The 24632-nt window shown below is 41.0% G+C and overlaps 1 protein-coding gene across 1 annotated transcript; it reads left to right on the forward strand.

Moving 5' to 3' along the window:
- Positions 1-243: 243 nt before the first annotated feature.
- Positions 244-10426, forward strand: LOC148145971 (progonadoliberin-3-like). Its single transcript, XM_087999196.1, has 3 exons — positions 244-476; positions 6178-6267; positions 10163-10426. Exons 1-3 carry the CDS (start codon positions 336-338, stop codon positions 10232-10234), a joined length of 303 nt encoding a protein of 100 aa, XP_087855322.1. The 5' UTR covers positions 244-335; the 3' UTR covers positions 10235-10426.
- Positions 10427-24632: the final 14206 nt, after the last annotated feature.

Below are 24632 nucleotides of genomic sequence, written 5' to 3' on the forward strand. Positions count from 1 at the left end.
AAGCCACTTAAGTGTTTCAATTTAAAGTGCATGTTTATATGCCAAGGGATTTTTTTCAGGATTATATACTGGTTTTAGGATTCGATCTAAAAAAAACTAAATCCCTCTGTTGTTGATTAACGATACCATGTTGATCTGCTATATATTCAAGTGCCACAACTGAAAACATTATTTTCAAGCTGACAAATAAGAACTCTGAGTGAAGAGTTCTCTTACCTTGAACATTTATTCTTTTGGTGCTAAATAAGGGATAGATTTGTTTTGCATAATTTACTTTTCCTAACTTATTTTATAGATAATACTACATTTCCTGAAGTATTTTTCTCTTCACTCCAATGGAAATTACCAAAGTAATCTCCATCCGTTTTCTGATAGTAATGGTGTTTGTTGCTCATGGTTGTACATCTCAGCACTGGTCTCATGGTTGGCTGCCAGGAGGAAAAAGGAGTGCAGTAAGTATGGATTCTTATCTCAAGGTAAGATCCAGATTTTATTTCATTGTTTTTTGTTATAATGCTTCCAAACACAAAGACTATTTGAGTTTAACTCTCCTAAAGAAACTAATATGTTGTATAGCACTGAGCTTGTTCACAGTTAAGATCTAACTTGATGTTAACTTATTCATTACATCATTGTGTGTAACTCAAACAAGTGAATGGGTTACTAGTCAGTGAATCACGGGAGATGACCTCAGCTAAGCACCTATCAGACATCCTCATATATGCATTTCCATGTACCAGTTATTAAAGTCATAGTCAGTTGCACAGGCCCATACCAAAAATAGTTGTTTGGCAGTATAGAACTTGGGTGCTGCTGAAAGGAAACACATTTTGTTGAAACTTTTTATCTTGCATCATCAGGGTAATTCACAAGGATACTAATTTAACAGGAAAACCAGCAACTACACAGTATGAGGGCAGAACGTTTGATTCTGAAATAGGGTGCATTGAAGCTATCCAGCAGGATAAATGGCTACTCTAGCAGATCATTTCTCAATATATATCATACAACCTGATGATCAGCTCTAACGGCTGTCACATTTGGTCCTGAAAATCACCCAGTCCATTTGAGATAATAGAGTCAAAGAGTCATACAGCTGCACAGCATGGAAACAGACCCTTTGATCCAACATCATCTATGCCAACCAGATATCCTAAATTAATCTTGTCCCATTTGCCAGCATTTGGGCCATATCCTTCTAAACCCTTCCTATTCATGTACCCATCCGGATGCCTTTTAAATGTCATAATTGTACCACCCTCCACCACTTCCTATGGCAGCTTATTCCATACACATAGCACCCTCTGCGTGAAAAAGTTGTCTTTTTGGTCTTTTTTTATATCTTGCCCATCTCACCTTAAAGCTATGGCCTTTAATTTTGGACTCCTCTATCCTGGGAAAAAGACTTTGGCTGCTCATCCTATCCATTCCCTTCATGATTTTATAAACCTCTGTAAGGTTACCTCTTAGCCTCTGATGCTTCACGGAAAATACTCCAGCTTATTCAGCCTCTCCCTATAGTTGAAACCCTCCAACCCCTCTATGCCTGGCCAGCATTTATTGTCCATCATTATTTGCCCTTGAGAAGGTGGTGCCTTCTTGAACCGCTGTAGTCAACATCTTATGGGTTGACCCACAATGCCATGAAGGAGGAAATTCCAGGATTTTGATTCAGTGACAGTGAAACTACAGCAATACATTTCCAAGTCAGAATAGTGAGTGGCTCACAGGTCCTCATGTTCCTATGTATCTGCTGGCCCTGTCCTTCTAAATGAAAGGTGTTGTCTAAGGATGTTTGGTGTATACATATCCCAAAGATTATCATATTGTATTAAACAGCATATCCATTTGGCAGTTCACAATGAGCAAGGGACTTCCCATACTCAACCATCACATGTTTGCAAAATGTAAAACATAGCATCTAATATGATTGTGCAATTGGACAACATTTTCTGGATGATCAAGTGTAATCATACCCAAAATGTTGAACTCCCTACTTCACCACCATATCTTCACATCCCTCACAGGTCTACTTCACCACCACATCTTCACATCCCTCACGGGTGAAACAGAATATAAGGTTTTGCTGATGGTGGGAGAATTATAACTAAATTGCGGAGGGAGCATGTCAGATGGATTTCTTTAGGGTTCTTCTTTATGGCCAGCATAAATTTAGCAGAGAGTCTGTTTTAATATTTGCATATATTACTGTTTCAGTGACTACCATTTGGAAAATCTACTGAGGAAATTCCTAGCAATTTTTTTGTTGTGAGATGGTGCAGTTGGTCTGGAACCTGCAGAACACCTTTTGGTTATTATTGTGGTCCTATGCAAATCTAAGCACAACATTGATTTTATTTTTGTTATAATTTACTAAATATGTAATATAACTGATTTGAAGGACAAATTACGACCTGGATTTTGACTCAAGAATAATGAAGAGGCTGTCAGTGCTCATAGTTGTCGCAGGCAACAAATTTTATTGATTACAGTTGTGCAGCTAAACACAGAAATCAGAACATTTCTGCCCATCTATACTTCAAATATTTCTATACTTCTACTATAATAAGAGACTCTCACTGAAATACATGTCAGAATATTTATAGCTTGCCTAGTGTAATGGGATGAAAAACCTTAGATTGTGCTGCATAGCCATTCTGGTGCTGAAAATTAGCTTTCACAAGTGTGACTTCTCATTTCTTCAGACATTAACCATTGTTGAAGGTCTCACACAATTAATAAACTGTTTTTAGACTTTTCTTTCTGTTTAAATTAACTCTTTTGCTTGCTCTCTCTCTTCCTCTTCATTATACGTCACACACATCATTTGACATTGAGCTAGGATATTCTAATTTATATATCCTGGTTTAGATTTTATTTCAATTACACATGTGACACGAGTCTTTCAAATATAATATTTGAGATATTATTTGACTGTCACTTCATGAAACTTGATTGAGATGCAGGTCTGATCTTTTCTCCCCAGTCCAAATTATTAAAAATGATTGACATGAAACACACGTTAACTCATTTGCCATAAAGGTTCTATAGGGCCGATTGTTCTGTGTTTGGAAGGTGTCTCATCGTTTTCTGGAAAAGGTCTGAATCACTCACATTGACGATCAGGAGGAGGCCTACCATATCTTCTAGGCGAAAGTGAGGACTGCAGATGCTGGAGATTAGAGTCGAGAGTGTGATGCTGGAAAAGCATAGCAGGTCAGGCAGCATCCGAGAACTGGGAATATCGAGGTTTCGGAAAAAAGCCCTTCACCCAGAATGAGGCCCCAATGACGCCTTATTCCCACGAAGAGCTTTTGCCCAAAACGTCAGTTTTCGTGTTCCTTGGATGCTGCCTGACCCGCTGTGCTTTTCCAGCACGACACTGTCATATCTTCTGTCCATCAGGTACTTAAAAGGACAGCAGGTGTCTCTTGATTCCAGGATATGATTCCCCACCACCTGGAGGTGTCAAATAATCAGAAACTGACAACTCTAGCACTCAGCAATGCCATGAGGAGGCCATTGTTACTGCCAGTGCAGCATATCCCAAAGTTCCAGGATTGGGGACCAAACCAGGGAAGAGACCAATGGTGTGGGAGTTGTTGGAAGAGGTGCCCATGCTCTTTATCATAGTGAATTTAGTGCAGGTTAAGGGACGTTATTGAAGATGTGACATACTGCTATGTGAGCCACACATCGGTGGGCCTATCTGCCCAGACTTACTAACAGCAGAGGTGGGAAGGCAATGGATACCAGTCCCAATGTCAACCCACTTCATTTTCAAAATCTCCTGCCTCTTTCTATGCCTCTTGCGGCACCAGAAGATTCCACTAATAATACCTGCTTAAGAAGTCAGCACTTTTTAAAATTGTTTCATTAATCTATCCTCTATATAAAGGAAATTTTGCAACTATTGCTGAAGATTTATGATATTGTTATTCACCTTGAATGGGTAGCCAATCACCAAAGTCCAGGCCCATCTTACTGACTTCAGCTACAATATCTGAAGTCGCCAATGACACACTTCAAATACATACGGTGGATATATCAGATCTTCCAAAAGCAAGATTTCATTTTCTTTCGCCCAAAAATTTTATTTCAGATCAAATTGCTGAACAACATGACATTAAATTCCTTTGGTAAAAGCTACCTGCCTTGCAGTCCCAGTGTATAGCGACACTTATGAAGGCACAGGTCAGAAAACACCACAGTATTCTAAGTCCCGTTTATTGCATGACCTCTTTGAGTGGAATCTCTCACTGGCATTTGTGACTGGTGAATTCCAACATTGATATTCTTTGTGATTGCTTTGGCCTTGTAGCTGTCAGTTATAATTTTTGTCTTGCCTGGTTGTTTTATAATGTAGGTCATGAGTCCCATAGGAGAGAGATGAAATCTACTGCTCTTATGACACATCACACTTAGGCAGCACACATACATACATGGTCTGATATTAATCCACAGTAGAAATTGGGGGTGCCATATGAAGCAAAGTGCAACACCTCCAGGTTGCAGCAGTGTTTTTCTGGTTGAGTCTAACTCTTGGACCCAGCCACTTATTTTGGCTAACTGAGTGTCCAAAATGTGAACTGAACCGAACATCGACAGTTTAGACTTCAATGGGATAGGCAGAGTTAAGATCCTGTTCACACGGCCTCAATTTACATACACAGTTTGTCGCTGGTTTGTAACTTCTACAAATTAATTATAAAGCTTGTGCAGTTAAATCGGACAGTATTGCAAACTTAAAATATTTTTAATAGAATTATCCATTTTCCATGCATTTTAGTCATACGTGTTAATTTTATCTGCATGTATGACCTGAGTGAGGGAGGAAAATTCTAGCTTAAAGTAGATTGAAAACATTATATGTACGTTACTTGGTTTTGCACAGACTGCTATTCCTAATAGATTGATTTTCTCTTTGTCAAATAGTTTATCTTACCTGAATTGTAACTAATTAACATTTCAGCTAATCTGCATGGCTAATTAAACTGATTATTTCAACAAATTAAAGTAATACAACATACATGGTTAAGGTGTGAAGGACGTTGCACCCCAGATATATACAGGACTTTCAATTAAACAGAAAAACAAAATAATACATTTGTGCCATACCTTATCATGTCAAAAAAACATTATAAAGGATTTAAAATGTAACTAATTACTTTTAAATATAGTGACTGTGATTGAGATATATGTGGTAGCCATTTTGTTGCCATCATATAACTCAATAGTTATACTGTTAAAGTTATCGCAGTGACAGTATATACGTTTTAACCCACAATAACACTCTCTTTGCATATCTCTTCTGAAGGCAAGGGAACCTTCTTGGTGTCTAGTTTCACACTCTGCTACTGAAAATAAACAGTTTTTAACTAAAGGACTTTAGGAATATAAAAATGCCAGGCATTCCGATGCTGGCATTTGGTTCTTTGAACCTATTCCACAAGAAGATTTAATTGTGGTCTCAACTCCGCTTTCCTGTCTGCCCTCCGTATCCTTTGGATCTCTTAACTACCAGCAATCTACCTTGCCTTGCCTTGAATAAATTCAATGACACAGCCTCTCATTAATTTCTGGGTAAGAAAATTCCACTATTGCGGCTCTGAGAGAAAATATTGCTGCTCATTCCCACTTTACAAGGGAGACCTCTTGGTTCCAATCTCACTACAAAAAGAAACATCCTCTCTGGATCCACCCTTCAAGACTGCTATGGATCTTGTATATTTAAATAAGATCACTTTTCATTCTTTGAAATTCCAATGTGTCAAGATCCAATATTTTCAATCTTTCCTCATAAAATAAACTCTTCATTCCATGATTGAGACAGCTGAACCCTCTCCTAAATATTTCTAACACAATTATATTTTTTTTCAATAAAGAAACCAACACTACTCCAAATGAGGTCTGACTGAGGCTGCAATACAGCTACAGTAAAATTTCCCCTCTTTTATATTCCATTCCCTGGACTTTAAATATAAACATACCATTTGCCTTCCTTATCATTTGCTGTGCCTAGAACTAACCTTTTGTGTTTAATGTGCTAGTAGATCAATGTTCTGTAGTCCTGCCCCATTAAAATGAAATACTCCATTTATTTCCTAAAGATTTTCAGTATTTCAATTCCTGGAAATGGTAGTTTGGTAATTTTGTAAAATTTTCTTTTTATTTCAGATGATAAATGATGAAGGTGTAATAACTGATTTTGAGATACCCAAATATCAATATTTGTATGAGAGGGCGAATATTCCTCAAGCTATTATAGTAAGTAACTGATTCAATGCACAGTTGAAACTTTATTGCTGGAACAGCACAGCAGGTCAGGCAGCATCCAGGGAACAGGAGATTCGACGTTTCGGGCACAGGCCCTTCTTCAGGAATGCACATCAATGCTTACAGAAACTGAGGTCCATGGGAAAATTTCAAGCCGACCAAAATGGACAATTTGGGTCAAATAGAAAGTTACATTGCTAAAGGTCTGACCACTGCTGATTATAAACAGGTGACCAATCTCATCCTGGATCAGTAAATATTGTAAGACTGTGTGCATCATTTTTTTACTGACCATTTTTAATGTAATTCTGGTTGGTCAGGATTCCCAGGCTTTGGATCAGCAGTTGAATAAAAGCTTTTCTACTTACCTCTTGGATTCGGTAGGCCTACCTGGCCAAGTCTCCACAATCAGACAATCCTCCCCCTTCCCCAATCCTGCTGATTCCCCATGACCTTACCACACCAGCCCTCCACCATCCTCTATTTTGCTATCAAGACTTCCCACTACTTCTCATCACCAGGCCTTGGATCTCCAGTCTGTCTTCAAAGGCCTTCCCATCCCCTTGTCTTCTGTCTGATATCCAACCTTATATTGGGTTGAGAAAGGAATGAACCTCACGTCAACTCAATAATTGATTGCTCTCCCACCTTGCCTAACTGCAAACCAAGTTCATCAGCTTCACCAACTCATTCCATCCCGACCTTAAATTCACCAGGACTATCTCTGATTACCTCTCTCCCATTCCTGGACCTCTCCATCTCCATCAGCGGTGACCAACTCAACACTGACATTTTCTACAAATCCACTGACTCCCATAGTTGCCTGGATTACACCTCCTCCCACCCTGCCTCCTGGAAAATGCGATCTCTTATTGCCAATTCCTCCACTTCTGCCGCATCTGTTCCCAGGAGGACCAGATCCAACACAGAGGTAAAAACAATGACTGCAGATGCTGGAAACTAGATTCTGGATTAGTGGTGCTGGAAGAGCACAGCAGTTCAGGCAGCATCCAAAGAACAGCGAAATTGACGTTTCGGGCAAAAGCCCTTCATCAGGAATAAAGGCAGTGAGCCTGAAGCGTGGAGAGATAAGCTAGAGGAGGGTGGGGGTGGGGAGAAAGTAGCATAGAGTACAATGGGTGAGTGGGGGAGGGGATGAAGGTGATAGGTCAGGGAGGAGAGGGTGGAGTGAATAGGTGGAAAAGGAGATCGGCAGGTAGGACAAGTCCGGACAAGTCATGGGGACAGTGCTGAGCTGGAAGTTGGGAATTAGGGTGAGGTGGGGGAAGGGGAAATGAGGAAACTGTTGAAGTCCATATTGATGCCCTGGGGTTGAAGTGTTCCGAGGCGGAAGATGAGGCGTTCTTCCTCCAGGTGTCTGGTGGTGAGGGAGCGGCGGTGAAGGAGGCCCAGGACATCCATGTCCTCGGCAGAGTGGGAGGGGGAGTTGAAATGTTGGGCCACGGGGCAGTGTGGTTGATTGGTGCGGGTGTCCTGGAGATGTTCCCTAAAGCGCTCTGCTAGGAGGCGCCCAGTCTCCCCAATGTAGAGGAGACCGCATCGGGAGTAACGGATACAATAAATGATAGTGGATGTGCAAGTGAAACTTTGATGGATGTGGAAGGCTCCTTTAGGGCCTTGCATAGAGGTGAGGGAGGAGGTGTGGGTGCAGGTTTTACAGTTCCTGCGGTGGCAGGGGAAAGTGCCAGAATGGGAGGGTGGGTTGTAGGGGGGCGTGGACCTGACCAGGTAGTCACGGAGGGAACGGTCTTTGCGGAAGGCGGAAAGGGGTGGGGAGGGAAACCCTGGTGGTGGGGTTTTTTTGGAGGTGGCGGAAATGTCGGCGGATGATTTGGTTTATGCGAAGGTTGGTAGGGTGGAAGGTGAGCACCAGGGGCATTCTGTCCTTGTTACGGTTGGAGGTGTGGGGTCTGAGGGCGGAGGTGCGGGATGTGGACGAGATGCGTTAGAGGGCATCTTTAACCACGTGGGAAGGGAAATTGCGGTCTCTAAAGAAGGAGGCCATCTGGTGTGTTCTGTGGTGGAACTGGTCCTCCCGGGAGCAGATACGGCGGAGGCAGACGAATTGGGAATACGGGATGGTATTTTTGCAAGAGGTAGGGTGGGAAGAGGTGTAATCCAGGTAGCTGTGGGAGTTGGTGGGTTTGTAAAAAATGTCAGTGTCAGGTCGGTCGTCATTAATGGAGATGGAGAGGTCCAGGAAGGGGAGGGAGATGTCAGAGATGGTCCAGGTAAATTTAAGGTCGTGAAGTTGATGAATTGCTCAACCTCCTCGCAGGAGCACAGGACCCACCAGATGGCCTCCTTCTTTAAAGACTGCAATTTCTCCTCCCGCATGGTTGATGATGCACTCCAGCACATCTCATCCACATCCCGCACCTCCGCCCTCGAACCTCACCCTTCTAATCGCAACAAGGACAGAACTGCCCTGGTCCTTACCTTCCACCCCACCAACTCCGTATACATTGCATCACCCTCCACCATTTCCATCACCTCTGCAAACACCTCATCAGGTCCATGCCCCCTAACACCCCACCCTCCCCTCCGGGCACCTTCCCCTGCCACCACAGGAATTGCAACACCTGCACCCACACCTCTCACCTCCGTCCAAGGGCCCAAAGGTGCCATCCACATCCATCAATGTTTCACGTGCACTTCCACACATGTCATTTACTGTATCTGTTGTTCTTGATGTGGTCTCCTCTCCATTGGGGAGACAGGATACCTACCCGCAGAATGCTTCAGAGAATGTCTCCGGGACACCCGCTCCAATCAAAGCCACCGCCCTGTGGCTGAACACTTCAACTCCCCCTCCCACTCTGCTGAGGACTTGCAGGTCCTGGGCCTCCTCCATCGCCACTCCCTTACCACCCAACGCCTGGAGGAAGAACGCCTCATCTTCTGCCTCAGGATGCTCCAACCACACTGCATCAATGTGAATTTCACCAGTTTCCTCTTTTTCCCTCCCCCCACCTTACCCCAGTTCCAACCTTCCAGCTCAGCACCGTCCTCATGATCCATCCCATCTGTCCATTTTCCTTCCCATCTATCCGCTCCACCCTCCCCTCAGACCTATCACCTTTACCCCACTTCCATCTACTCTCAGCTACCCCTCAGCCACACCCCACTCATATTTATCTCCACCCTGAGGCTCCCAGCCTCATTCCTGGAGAAGGGCTTTTGCCCACAACATCGATTTTCCTGCTCCTTGGATGTTTTCCAGCACCACACTCTTGACTCTAATCTCCAGCATCTGAGGTACTCACTTTCACCTAACTGGAAACCCAGCCTGTTAATCGAAATAGCTTATGGGCAGAGAATTTGTTGGCAATGTCTTGCAATTTTCCAAGGTATAATGAGCAACCATATCCTCATTGCTCAAGGTGAGTAAATCCCCTCTTAGTACTGACATTATAGGAACTTTTCTTATTAAAAATACTAATTATTAAAAGCAACAGGGAATTAAAGTGCCACTGTTCCCTTGTTGTGCAATTCATATTTTAATCATCCGCATAAAAAAAATCAACTGATTTGCGGCAAGGTGGCTCAGTGGTTAGCACTGTTGCCTCACAGCACCCAGGATCCAGGTTTGATTCCAGCCTCAGATGACTGTCTGTGTGGGTATCCTCTGGGTTCTCTGGTTTCCTCCTGCAGTCCAAAGATGTGCAAGTGAGGTGGATTGGCCTTGCTGAATTACCTTAGTATCCAGGGATGTGCTGGTTAGGTGGGTTACCCCATAGAAAATCCAGGGATACAGGGGTGGATCTGGGTAGGATGCTCTTTGGAGGGTCAGTGTGAAGTTGATGGACTGAATGGCATTATGATGCTTTTGTTAATAATTGTTTAACTTTTTCTTATGTTCCAGGCAGACATCAATGACAGAAATATTCAAAAAAAGAGGAAGCTCCGATCAAACTTGCAGCAAAGTATTGACTAACTCTTCTTCACAACTGCATTTTTATGTTCAAATATACGTCAAGCATCGAGAATTTGTTCAATATTTTGATGTTAGCGTTTATGTGCGCTCTATTAATATGTAGGGAACTATGTAAAGTAACTCACGATAGCTAAAGTTATATCATTACTGCAAAGAATAGTTCAAGTATAGATATTAGACTGTTTCCATTGCCTGAAAGGTGGGATGTTTACTTTTCATTTTAATAAACCATTACTTCTTGTAATTACATTTCCAAACAAACATATTTGTAAGATTAAGAAAGAGATGTATCACACTCTGAATTGACCATCTAACATTCTACTACAGAACTAATTTTCTGATAATTATCATTTCTATAATATAATTTACTCAAAAATGTCCTGACAATCAAGTGAAATATGGTTATAGAAGCTTCCAGTAATAGTTCAATGGTTGCTTATGTGGTAGCGAAATATATTATAAATAAAGGAAATATAAACCAACACCCTCAAACCAAATTTAAATCCCCTCAAAAGCAACAGCATATTTATATTTACTGTTATGAAATTATGTCAAACATGAACTTAGGATCTCTGATCTACATTCTAACTACTTTCCTGTCAACTTGGCCATCTATATTGAGCTCTTTCAATTTTCTACTTCCTCTTTTATTAGATCTCTGTGGGATTCTCCTTTCTAACTTGCTATTTTATATCTTTTTCTTCACTTATTACCTAAAGCATTTTTCCACATCATAATCAACAGAACAAAAATAATTTTTGAGTTCCAATCACTTTCTATCAATGAAAAAATATCATTTAACAATTTATGTTTTTTTAAAGAAAAACTGATTGAGTTTGTTTTAACACTTTCTTACTTTTTACAACCAATGACTTAATAACACACTAGAAAACCAAGATGATTATGGAGGGTGCAGAGGAAATGTTTAAAAAAAAGGCAGAAAGAGGAGGATGAGAACAAATTAGTATTTTGCATAAAAGACAACTTGAGTGTTTATTTTTCTTATAAACACTGAAAATGTTGTAATTGAAGGATGGAGCTGATAGGGAAGATAATGCAGATACTGATATTCCGCAGCAGAAGATGTCCTGGTTGAGCTGCTAGAGGGGTTATTGAAATCTGGAATGCACTTCCTGAAGGAAAAGTGAAAGCATATTCAATTATAACATTCAAAGGAAAATTTAATAAATACGTGAAGGACAATAAATTACAGGATTATGTAGAATTGTCAAAACTCAGGGGTTGATTGACTAGCTTTACTCATGAGTTGACGTAGGCATAATAAGCTAAAGGGCCTACTTTTATATCCATAGGGCTGGGTTTGATAGAAGCATGTTAAATCCAGCAATCAGTCTTCCAGCCACTTCTCTACGTGCTCCTACCCCTATAACAATTTGCCAGCAACCAGGGAGGCATGGGTTAGCTGGCCACCAATTAGGGTGGGTTAATTAAGGCCATAAGGCAAATAATTGATTCCCACTTCAGAGCCTTACCCTGCCACCCATTTGGGAGAAGCCCCTGGCAAACATCCAGCCCAGCAGTTTTTCCAGCACAGGCTGGTGGCAGAGAATAGGATTGGGAGTACCCATGAGCATCACATGTGTGCCAGCATCTAAGAATCCTCACAGCACATCTCTGATGTGCTGTGTGCTTCTTTACTTCAATGCTGCACTATGGGCTGCGCTGGCATGCATCATTACAATGCCGGTGTAAATGATGGTGTGTGCTCAAGGGTGTGATTCCAGCTCATAGACTGAAGGGGTTGTAACTTTGGCTTATTCACTTGCTGTCATAGCTCTTACTCACTCTAACCTACCTGGATGCTCACAGCATCCCTGACTTGCCTTTTGTATTTAGCCCCCTCAGCCAGAGATACTAGGTATTCATAATGCTGTTGTATTGCTGTGCCTTTTACCACAGACACAAGCCCAGAAGCATGTTATGGTTGTCAGCAGTCCTTAGTCAAGTCAAGGGAGATAACCTTCACTCAGGAAGTTTATAATAATAAAGGCAATCTTTGATACCAGTCCAGGAAATTAGATCCAGTCAGTCTCCCCACATAATGGTGAGTAACCAAAACGTCGGCAGGCATGAGTTGTCTTGACTCATTCTGCCCTATTTTCCTCCTGTAATGAGAGGAAGCCAGTTTTAAGGTATGTACCAGCTGTTAATTTTGGTGCAAATAGTGTAGGTCCTGAGTGAATGAGGTGATGACAGCCTTTGTGAGAAATGTTGCAGGCAATAATGAGAGTGATAGAGCACAAGACTCAGTGGGAGTTGGGTGCAGTAGCAGAGAATGAGTGTGAAGTATTGGCGAGAAGCTGGTGACACTTAGGCTCATAGAGTGGTGACAATTCTGAGAGTATGAGTAGAATCTAATTTGGATCAATGGGGCAGTTAAACAAAGATCATATATACACAGCCAGGAATATATTTGTACAACAGAATATTACATAACAACAGTGAAGATCTCTTGACATCATTCTCGATAGCAATTGTCACAGGGAGGACAGCGCTGTCTCAGTCAGCATGAGGAATTCATGCATGTGTCCTGTGATTAGACATTTTGTACTTTGTCATTCAGATCATCTCTGAATGTGACAGCTCACTGCAGCCTCTGTCCATGTTAGAATGAAAGCCATTTGATAGATTTGTTCTGCACTGAAGTGTTTATTAGAAGCAGGAAGCTGAGGAAGATATAGGGCAAAGCAATTCAAATGTGACTGCAGGAGCATTGTATAGTGCAGAAGAGAGTTCTGATGAATTGAATTTGTGTTGTTGGACCCTCCATGCTTTCTCTAGACTTTATTGAGATAAAAAAGACATTAGAAAGGACACAGAGGGGGAGTTGTTGGAATGATGGAAGGATGGAGGCTTTTATTCACCAGGGAATTTTGGAAAAGTTAGAACTGTTGCACCTGAAACAGGGAAGAATGGGTAGTAACCTAATTGAGGGTTTCCAGTTGATGTAATGTTTGGAAAGAGTAAACAGAAGGATTTTTTTTTCAAACAAGTCAACAACGAAATTTCAGAGATTGGTAAGGAAAACCAGGGCAGAACTTTTACAGTTAATGGTAGGGCCATGAGGAATGTTGCCAAACAAAGAAGCCTAGGGATGCAGGTACAAAGTTTCTTGAAAGTGGAGTTGCAGGTAGACATGGTTGGGTAGACAAAAGGCATCTGGCATGCTTGCCTTGATTGGTCAGAACATTGAGTTTGGAGATGGGAGATCATAGAACATAGAACATAGAACAATACAGCACAGAACAGGCCCTTCGGCCCACGATGTTGTGCCGAACATTTGTCCTAGCTTAAGCACCCATCCATGTACCTATCCAATTACCGCTTAAAGGTCACCAAAGATTCTGACTCTACCACTCCCACAGGCAGTGCATTCCATGCCCCCACCACTCTCTGGGTAAAGGACCCATCCCTGACATCTCCCCTATACCTTCCACCCTTCACCTTAAATTTATGTCCCCTTGTAACACCCTGTTGTACCTGGGGAAAAAGTTTCTGACTGTCTACTCTATCTATTCCTCTGATCATCTTATAAACCTCTATCAAGTCACCCCTCATCCTTCGCCGTTCCAATGAGAAAAGGCCTAGCACTCTCAACCTTTCCTCATACGACCTATTCTCCATTCCAGGCAACATCCTGGTAAATCTTCTCTGCACCCTCCCTAAAGCTTCCACATCTTTCCTAAAGTGAGGCGACCAGAACTGCACACAGTACTCCAAATGTGGCCTAACCAAAGTCCTGTACAGTTGCAACATCACTTCACGACTCTTGAATTCAATCCCTCTGCTAATGAACGCTAAAATGTTCATTAGCAGAGGGATTAGCATCATGTTGTTATTGTATAGGACATTGGTGTGGCCACTTTTGGAATACTGTGTACAATTCTAGTCACCCTTCTATAGAAAAGATGTTGTTAAACTTGAGAGGGTGCATGAAAGATTTACAAGGATATTGCTGGGACTGGAGAATTTCCTTCTCTTTACTCTTTCCAAACCTCACAAAAACTGGAAACCTTCTATTAGGTTACTACCTATTCTTCCCTGTTTCAGGTACAACAGTTCCAGCTTTTCCAAAATTCCCTGGTGAATAAAAGCCTCCACCCTTACAGCATTCCAACAAAACCTCCCTGTGTCCTTTCTAATGTCTTTATATCTCAGTAAAGTCTAGTGAAAGCATGCAGGGCCCATCAACACAAATTCAATGTATCGGAACTTTCCTCTGCACTATACAATGTATTTTCTGCTCTGACAGTCACATCTGAATTGTTTTCCATGTATCTTGAGATACAGGGAGAGGCTGATTACACTGGGGCCTTTTTCCCTGGAACATCAGAGGCTGAGGAGTGACCCTATAGACATTTATAAAATCATGAGGGGCACGGATAGGGTAAGTAGCCAAGATCTTTATCCCAGGGTGGGGGAGTCCAAAACTAGAAGGCATCGAGGAAAGATTTTAAAATGACCTGAGGGGTCATTTTCATACAGAGGTTGGTGCGTGTATGGATTAAGTTGTGAGAAGAAGTGGTAGAGGCTGGTACAATTACAACATTTAAAAGGTATCTGAATGGGTATATGAGTATGAAGGGTTTAAAGGGATAAGGGCCAAATGCTGGCAAATGTGACTACGTCAGATTGGAATGCCTGATTGACGTGGACGAGTTGGACCAAAGGGTCTGTTTCCATCCTCCATGACTCTATGACACTTACTGCTGTGCATTCCTCCAGATGTCTAACACTGCATTGACCTGGGTGGCAACCTCAGATGAGGCTGGTATGACCTGGTATCATGGCATCCTCTGTTGGTCCTGAGGGAAAGAGGACAACACACCTGTGACCCATTGCCCACAAAACATGCTTGGATGCCATGTCTGAGGCAAATGTCAGGAGCTGTGCAGAACACGTTGGACTAACAGCCTAGTTACATAACAGCTTTTAAAGATGGCATCAGTGCCAGGAATGCCAGTCAGTTTCAGCATGTCCCAGGATGGACAAGCTGTTCTGGGAATGGTAACAGGTAAAATGGTGATATAGTCAAATGTAAAGATACCAGCAAGGTTTGGTAAGACATGTGCGACAGACACAACAAGGAAACTCACTAGGACTCAGTGACAAATCTTCCAAAAACTTTGACACAATAAGCATTTAGCCAAAAGATGAAGATTCAATCCAATATTTCTGAGGTACAGAAGTCCCACCTCACCTTAACTAATAGCCAATCAGCCATTTAATGACTGTAGTGCAGCCATTAGACTTGTGAATGGGCTGCTCCAGACATTTTATCTGGGGTAATGCATAGACTACAATGGCTTGTTAAATACAGCCCATAGAATTATAGAATGAATACAGTTCAGGATGAGGTTATTTGGTTTAAAGTGTGCATTTATTCTAATTATAAGATCAATTCAGCATGCCCACTTTCCGCTTTTCTTCCCTTTAATTATCTAATTTTCTCCTGAAAGCAAGAAATGAATCTGCTGCTATCACACTCTCAGTCAGGCAGTGCATTCAAGATCATAGCCACTCACAGTATCAAAAGAAAGTCATAGTTACGCCATCTCTGGTTCTTTTGTGTAGAATTATTCCATAAGGCATAGAATGAGTACAAAACAGGCATAAAGAATTCTATGATTCTCCACTTTATCAGGGCTTTAATTACTTTATTCTCTGGTTAGAAACAACATGTTATCAAAATCACTTGACCAGCTGAACCCCCGACATTCTGAGACTAGTTGTAATGTCTCCAGAGGAAAAACCTAAATGTGCATGTGCAGGAATTTGCTTCCTATGTAAAAGACCCAAAAGCTGGGGTTACATCCAAGATATAATCATAAAATGGTTTTGTTAGATGATCTATGATTTGGGCACAGTATTCTAAATGTGTAAGGAAATTGTGAAAAAGTGGAACTGTGTCTGGAGTGGAGAGTGTTTGAGTCACTTGAATCATTAGTGGCTGAAATATCAGCATTTGCTATCAATTGGGGCCTAAGTTCAGTCTCTTTTTCTGTTTAAGTTCATATACCTGAGCCAATACCAACATTTACAGAAAAAACACGTCAGACATCAAGAACAGTAAAATACAGTGCTTAGTATTGTCTCCTCCGAAGGTGTGGCAAACATTCAGCAATGGGAAAAATAAACATCTGTACTGAGCTATACTTTTAATGAGAAAAAAATAAGCATCACAAAAAATGGAGAGAAAAAGTGGTGAAAAAAGAATAGATGAAAGGGAGGAAGAAAAACATAATGAGGAGAAAAATATAAGAAAATTAAACTCTGTATAGGACATTAAAAAAACTAAGAAATACAAATGGAGGTTTGTATTGCAAAATAAATACTCAGACAGAAAGTTTATGAGAAACAGAGGCAAAGGAAAGGTGGAAGTGATAGAGACAGAAGTAAATGTTTTTTTTACAGATATCTCAATATTAATATCTGTAACTTGACAGCTGAGAAGTATTTTGAATATGTCAAAGTCAAAAATGCTTGAACATCATAAGCTTAATAAATAAATGACACTAATATTTTCCTGTCTGTGATGAAAATGTTAACTCTTGACTTTATTTTAGCAAGACTAATACCCAATAACAAGGAGAAGGAGGAACACAGGATACAGGAATATTTTTGGATTAGGATGAAGGATGAAACAGTTTTGAAATGGGAGAAGAGATAGAGTGAACAACTCATTTGGGGAACTGTTTTTGAAATGGGACAAGTAAAAGAAAGATATACCCCCTGGGGGAAATGATTATGAGCAGCAGTAGTGGGAGCAGGGTAGGGGGTGGCGGTGTAGTAGGAAGAGAAATTTTTTGCATACATAAGAAGAGAAAAGGTTAAAATTCTTTCTGATGCATATGTTTCTTTAAAATATGTGCCGAAAAGGACAGGAAAAGGAGGATGAAACTCAGTTTCAGGGAGAAGAATCTTGGCCCCTCCAGAACAAGAGAAATTATGGTGTTAAAGATTGGCACTTGACAATAGAACATATTTTTCTCACACACTATAAGCAAACTCCTCTGAAGATCTTATCATGAAAAGATGCTTTATTATTATAAGGATAGTAAGGTAACAGAAACAATTACTAAATGTTTTGAGAAGCTTTGTAGCTCAGGTTGAGGTTCTGCCTATAGGTTTGCTCACTGAGCTGAAAGTTTCCACCAACACACTAAAACAGCAGTTATTGAACTTGAAAGATTCTATACAGACAACAAACAAAACTAATGTCATTTACAAAATACCTTGCAAGAACTGTAACAAACACTACATTGGACAAACAGGCAGAAACATCAACTAGCCATAAAAAGACATGACCCATTCTCACCTTACATACAGCTGAGGAAGGACACCACTTCGACTGGGACAACACATCCATCCTAGGACAAGCCAAACAGAGCCATGCATGAGAATTGCTAGAAGTATGGCATTCCAATCAGAACTTTATCAACAAACACATTGACTTGGATCCCATTTACCACGCCCTGAGAAAAAGAACAGGAAATGACATCAGCACTTGAAAAGCCATCACCAACCCAAGGAAACCCAAACACATAAATGGGCCATACCATCAGTGCTTCATCCAGAGACTCACTGATGACATTGCCTAGTATGTCTGAAAATGAACCTTCCAGCTCAGCGAGCAAACCTACATCCACAATCACTAAATCACCACTCTAACGTTTTAGAAATTCACATAATTTTTTTACTGTCAGCTATCAATTATATTCCATATAAGTTATAAAGAACATTTCCTGAACTCAATAAACACAGCAAAAAAACCTTTTCTTCTGTTCTATTTCATTTCAAACAAAATATAAAACTTTGGGTTTAGCTATGGTATTAAATGGTTCTTGCTTACACTAATGCAAAATGTAAAGTGGACTGTGACTGTCACCTTTAGAGTCTCACATCATTTTGCTCTAATATCATATCAGCCTTTTTTCAATATAAACTGCATCTACATAATAAATCTTATGCCTGTATAATTATTACAAGATTGAGGTATTGAAGAGTTGAGATAAATTATAGTGCATTAGTGCTGGAATTTAATGCTGTACATGTGGATAATGTTACTGGGGAGCGGATTGCAGATATGAAATAGAAGGGGAAGTGCACTGATCAATCCATTTGGTGCAGGCACGGGTAGAGAAGCTATTCTTGGAGATTTTCTGGATACTGTTATGGACCAAACCAAACCCTTTAAATATATTCTTAAAATATATTCAGAAGATAGCTTAGACCCGAACTGTTTCTTATTTTAATGGTAAGTATAAGATGTCGTGTTCCAGATGCAATTCGAATGGTCAAACTTCTCAACATTAAGCAAAATGCACTTTACTTTATAACATTACTGTTAAAATACAAACAAAATAAAAATAAATGTCAAGAATTGGCTTAAATGTATCTCTTAAAAAATGCTTAACAAAATAATAGACATATTAACTGCTACTAATTAATTGTTCCAATACAGTATAATCCCATAAACACACCAGCGGCAAAGGCAAATTCAGTAAAACAGGTTGTCTCTCACAAAATTCTAACAACAGGAAAAGAAGCCCCCAGCATTTAGATGTAACAGATAGAGGAAAAATAGCTTCTACATCCAGCTTCAAGACCACAACAGTTGCTACTGAAAATTCAAAACTATAAATCACTGTTCTGTGGGAGTTTGAAACCACCCTTTCCAGCTGCTTCTATTGTTACAACTTTAAAAAAACCCACAAACTGTTTACTTTATTGGATTCAAATAGACAGCTCATCACCTGTGTCTTAAAAACTCTCTTCCCAAAAAAGGACAAAATACATCTCTTAAAACCATTGTATCATACAGTACTAACAAAGTGGAATCTGAGGGCCAACTCATTCAGTTCAATAATTGGAGGAGAATAATTGAAGGAAAATAGTATTGATAACCAAGAGAAAGTCCCAAAGAAGCTGTGAGAATGAAGAGGGCTAGCGTGCCTTGGTTATCATCAAAGATAGACTAAATACGAGGGTAAGCTAGCCAGTAACATAAAGGAAGACTGTAAGAGTTTCTTTAGATATATAAAGTGCAAAAGAGAGGCAAAAGTGGATATTGGGCTACTGGAAAATGACACTGGCGAGAAAGTAGTGGAGAACAAGGAAATAGTGGAGGAACTGAATAATTACTTCGAGTCAGTCTTCACAGTAGAAGACACAAGTAATATCCCAAAAATTCACGACAGTGGGAGGACAGAGTTGAGTATGGTGGCCATCACTAAGGAGAAGGAGCCAGAAAAAATGAATGGGCTGATGATGGATAGATCACCTGGACCAGATGGACTACACCCCAGAGTTCTAAGGGAGATAGCTGAAGAGATAGTGGAGGCATTAGTGGTGATCTTTCAGGAATCGCTAGAATCAGGAAGGGTCTCAGAAGCCTGGAAAATCACCAACGTGACATCCCGTTTAAAAATGGAGTAAGGTAAAAGATAGAAAATTTCAGACCAATTAGCCTAACCTTGTTCATGGGTAAGGTCCTGAAATTCATTGTGAAGAATGAGATTTCTGATTACTTGGAAGTATATGGTAAAATATGGCAAAGTCAACATGGTTTCATCAGGGTCATGCCTGACAATTCTTTTAGAATTCTTTGAGGAATTAACAAGCAGATTAGACCAAGGAGAGCCAATGGATGTTACCTACCTGGAATTCAAGAAGGCCTTTAACAAGGTGTTGCATAGGAGGCTACTGAATGGGGATAAAAGTTTCCTTCTCAGGATGGCAGCCAGTGACAAGTGGTGTTGCACAAGACTCAGTGTTTGGACCACAACTTTTCACTTTATTTATTAATGATCTAGATAAAGGGTATTCTAGCTAAGTTTGCAGACAATACAAAGATAGGTAGAGGGATAGGTAGCATTGAGGAGGTGGGAGGCTGCAGAAGGATTTGGACAAGTTAGGAGAGTAAAGGAAAGACCTTTTAGAATGGAGATAAGGAGAAATTCCTTCAGCCAGAGAGTAGTGAATCTATGGAATTCATTGCCACAGAAGGCTGTGGAGGTCAGGTCAGTGCGTATATTTAAGAAAGAAATTGATAGATTCTTGAGGATCAAGAGTTACAGAGAGAAAGTGGGAGAATGGGGTAGACAATCTTATCAGCCATAATTGAATGGTGGAGCAGACTCGATAAGCTGAATGGCCTAATTTCTGCTCCTTTGTCTTATGGTCTTATAGAGGATATATGTTACCTTAATTCAGGTAATTTCAATGTGCTGTGACAGTATTGGAAACCTGATTGGAGAGAATCAAACATGGAGTTAGGAAAAACATAAAACACCAGTTTGAGAGACAACATATTGTACCATGAGACCAGTGGGTGTCTTTGTTGAAGAACATGAGTTTGGAGAGGAATTGAGGAGAGAAGGGAGTGAAATTAGAAAAATAAGTACATTCACAAGTAAGGTAGGGAATTAGAACAAATTTCATACAAAAGATGGGAGAGCTGAGGCACAGGCAGCTGAACAAATGGTCTCAATCTTAGTGACAAAGAGGCTCATAATCTCCCCATAACTGTTAAGAGTTCAGGATGGTGAGTCATCAGAAAGAAATTTCAGAAGAAGGATGTCAGTGGTGGGAAGTACAAGGTGATTAGAAATGTATTGTGTGATTAAGATCACAGGAACTGAGAACCCATGCCAAACGGAAAGAGGTGGCATGAATGCATATCTTGCAATTTATTTGAAGAGAGGGTTTGATGGAAGACAGGAATGTAGTGAGTTCAGATTAGAGAGAATAAGACAAGCAGTCACAGTACGGAGTCTGAGAGGGGAAAGAAATAGGGATACTTTGATGAGAAAATGTTCTGGGTGAGAAAATTACAACCTCAAATGAGCAGGTGATTTTGAGGGGATGAGGGTTGGAGATGATGGTTGGAATAAGATGAGATACTGATAAGAGTTCAAGAAGCAAGGGAACAGACTAAGTTGAGATAGCGTCATAAAGGATACACAATCACCTGTGTTTTAATTACTTACAGTGTGGAAACAGGCCCTTCGGTCCAACCAGTCCACACCTACCATCCGAAGAGTAACCCACCCAGACCCACTTCCCTCTGACTAATGCACCTAACACTATGGGCAATTTAGCATGGCCAATTCACCTAACCTACACATCTTTGGACTGTGGGAGGAAATCAGAGCACCTGGAGGAAACCCATGCAGACACAGGGAGAATATGCAAACTCCACACAGACAGTTGCCTGAGGCTGAAATCGAACCTGGGACCCTGGTGCTGTGAGGCAGCAGTGCTAACCACTGAGCCACCATCCCACCCCAAATACTTTATATTTTCCATCATCTATCTTTTGGGCAAGACAGGTAATGGAAAATATAAAGTATTAGGAAGGGTGTTTTAGTAAGGGCATGTGTTGTAACCTGTAAACCAAGTTTTCAGTCCATCATAATGTTAGTGCTATCATCAACTGTAAAGTCGTGGATGGGAAGTTCCTTGTTTACAAATGAATGAGCATTCAGGAGACATGCAATGTGGCAGCAATTGTTGATTTGCCACGGAAGGCCTCAGAGTCAGCAGTGGGAAGACAGTGCAGAACATGAAGGTTGGTGTAAGTTGCTTCCCTATAGGCAACTGGGATTTTTAAAAACATCACTAAAAAATGCTACGCCAGCATTTATTGCCCATCTCTGGTTATCCTTGAGAAGGTGGTGGTTAGCTGCCATATGAATTACCGCAGTCTATTTGCTGCAAGTACACCCACAATGCAGTTAGTGTAAGAGTTCCAGTACTTTGATCTAGTTACGCTGGGAGAAGGGATTCATTTCCAAATCTGGACGGTGAGTAGTTTGGATATAAACTTGCTGGTGGTGGGATTTGACAGTGAAGCAGGTGAAGAGGGAGAATGGCGCACTTAGAATCACTACTCACAAATGTAATAAGCCCAGTGATATCTGCATTTGCTGACAGCAGGCAAAGGTGGTTTAGATAACAATGAAGTTCTTCCTTCACTAATTTGTCATTTGCAAACAATTATTCATCTTTCACACCATTCATCTGAGAATTTAGTGTCAGTAGCAGGCAAAGGTCCATCCCTTTAAATTTTGAAGCTAGATCAGTCAGTGCTGAAACTTGCTAGAAATCTAGGTGGGAGATTTGCTTCAGGAGGGTTTAAATTAGTCTGGCAGGGGGATGGGAACCAGAACTACACATCAAATGAGAGGGTAGTTGTTGAATGGGCAGAAATAGAATGCAGAGAGTCTGTCAGAAAGGATACACAATTGATAGGGCAAAAGGACGGGTTAAAGTGTGTCTGTTCCAATGCAAGGAGTGTCAGGAATAACAGTGATGAACTTAGAGCATGGATCAGTACTTGGAACTACGATGCTGTGGTCATAATGGAGACATGGATTTCACAGGGACAGGAATGGTTACTGGATGTTCTAGGATTTAAATCTTTGTAAAAGAACAGGGAGGAGGGTAAAAGAGGAGGGGAAGTAATATTGTTAATTTGACTGTGCATCACATCTGCAGAAAAGGAGGTTGTTGAGGATGGTTTCTCTGCTGAATCAGTATGGGTGGAAGTCATTAGCAGGAAAGGAGCAGTCATTTTATTGGGTGTTTTCTATTGACCCCCCAATGACAGCAGAGAGATGGAAGAACAGATTGGACAGCAGATCTTAGAAAGGTTCAGATGTATAAGAGTTGTTATGGGTGACTTCAACTTCTCCAATATTGATTGAAACCTCCTTTGTGCAGATGGCTAATTTTGTCAAGTGTGTCCAGGAAGGACCCCTGACTAAATATGTAGATAGGCTGACTAGGTGGAGGCCGTATTGGATTTGGTGCTAGGCAACAAGCTAGACCAGGTCTGTCAGTGGAACAGCAATTTAGTGACAATGACCACAACTGCCTTACCTTTACCATAGCCATGGAGAGGGATAGGAACAGACAGTATGGGATGGTATTTAGTTGGGGGAGGGGAAATTATACTACTATTAGACAGGAGCTGTGGGGTATAAATTGGGAACAATAGAGTTATAAGGTCATAGAGATGTTTGTTTTACGGGAAATGCACAACAGAAATGTGGAGGCTGTTGAAGGAGCACTTGTTGCAAGTGTTGGATAACTTTGTCCACTGAGACAGGCAAGGACTGGTAAGGTAGGGGACCCTTAGATGTCAAGAGAAGAGGGCAAGCCTCAGAAGCCTTATTGAGTTCTTTGAGGATGTGACGAGACAAGTTAATGAAGGAGAGGATGTAGTATACCTGGATTTCAGTAAGGCATTTGATAAGGTTTCCTATGATAGGCTCATTCAGAAAGTTAGGAAATATGTGATACAGGGAAACTTGGCTGGCCAAAAGAAGACAGCAAGTAGTAGAGGAAGGAAGATATTCTGCCTGGAGGTTGGTGACCCGTGGTGTCCCGCAGGGATCTGTTCTTGGGCCTTTGCTCTTTGTACTTTTTATAAATGGCTTGGATGAAGAAATGGAAGGGTGGGTTATAAGTTTGCCGATGACACAAAGGTTAGTGGTGTTGTAGATATTGTCAAGGGTTGTTGCAGGCGACAACAAGACATTGACAGGATGCAGAGCTGGGCTGAGAAGTGGCAGATGGAGTTTGACCTGGATAAACGCAAAATGATTCATTTTGGAAGGTCAAATTTGAATGCTGAATATAGGGTTAAAGGCAGAATTCTTGGCAGTGTGGAAGAACAGCAGGATCTTGGGGTCCACATACATAGATCTCTCAAAGTTGCTACCCAAGTTGATAGGGTTGTTAAGAAGGCGTATGGTGTTTTGGCTTTTGTTAACAGGGGGATTGAGTTTAAGAGCTGTGAGGTTTTGCTGCTACTCTATAAAATCCTGTTTAGACCACACTTGGAATATTGTGTCCAATTCTGGTCACCTCATTATAGGAAGAATGTGGATATGCTTTGGAGAGGGTGCAGAGATTTACCAGGATGCTGTATGGATTGGAGGGTATATCTTATGAAGAGAGGTTGACTAAGCTAAGGCTTTTCACACTGGAGATAAGGAAGAGATGTGATTTGATGGAGGTGTGCAAGGTAATGAGAGGCATACAAGGTCATGAGAGGCATAGATAGATAGCCAGAGACATTTCTCCAGGCAGAAATGGCTATCACGAGGGGGCATAATTTTATGGTGATTGGAGGAGGGTATAGGGCAGATGTCAGAGGTAGGTTCTTTATGCAGAGAGTGGTAGGTGCGTGGAATGCACAGCCAGCCGTGGTAGTAGCGTCAGAGGCATTAGGGACATTTAAGCCACTGCTGGACAAGCACATAGACGGCAGGAAATTGAGCGGTGTGTAAGTTAGGTTGATCTTAGATTAAGATAAATGCTTGGGACAACATTGTGGACCAAAGTTTGTACTTTACAGTTTGATGCT

Source organism: Chiloscyllium plagiosum, unplaced genomic scaffold (genome assembly GCF_037043375.1).
Source record: "Chiloscyllium plagiosum isolate Xiang-an unplaced genomic scaffold, Cpla_swu_hap1 HiC_scaffold_22, whole genome shotgun sequence".
NCBI classification, from domain to species: Eukaryota; Metazoa; Chordata; class Chondrichthyes; order Orectolobiformes; family Hemiscylliidae; genus Chiloscyllium; species Chiloscyllium plagiosum.

What these genes read in the sequence shown, in the direction of transcription:
- LOC148145971 (XM_087999196.1), top strand. Translation starts at nt 336, where the DNA reads ATGGAAATTACCAAAGTAATCTCCATCCGTTTTCTGATAGTAATGGTG. An exon ending in GTATGGATTCTTATCTCAAG is followed by an intron (nt 477 to 6,177) that starts GTAAGATCCAGA and finishes TTTTTATTTCAG; the next exon opens with ATGATAAATGATGAAGGTGT. An exon ending in ATATTCCTCAAGCTATTATA is followed by an intron (nt 6,268 to 10,162) that starts GTAAGTAACTGA and finishes CTTATGTTCCAG; the next exon opens with GCAGACATCAATGACAGAAA.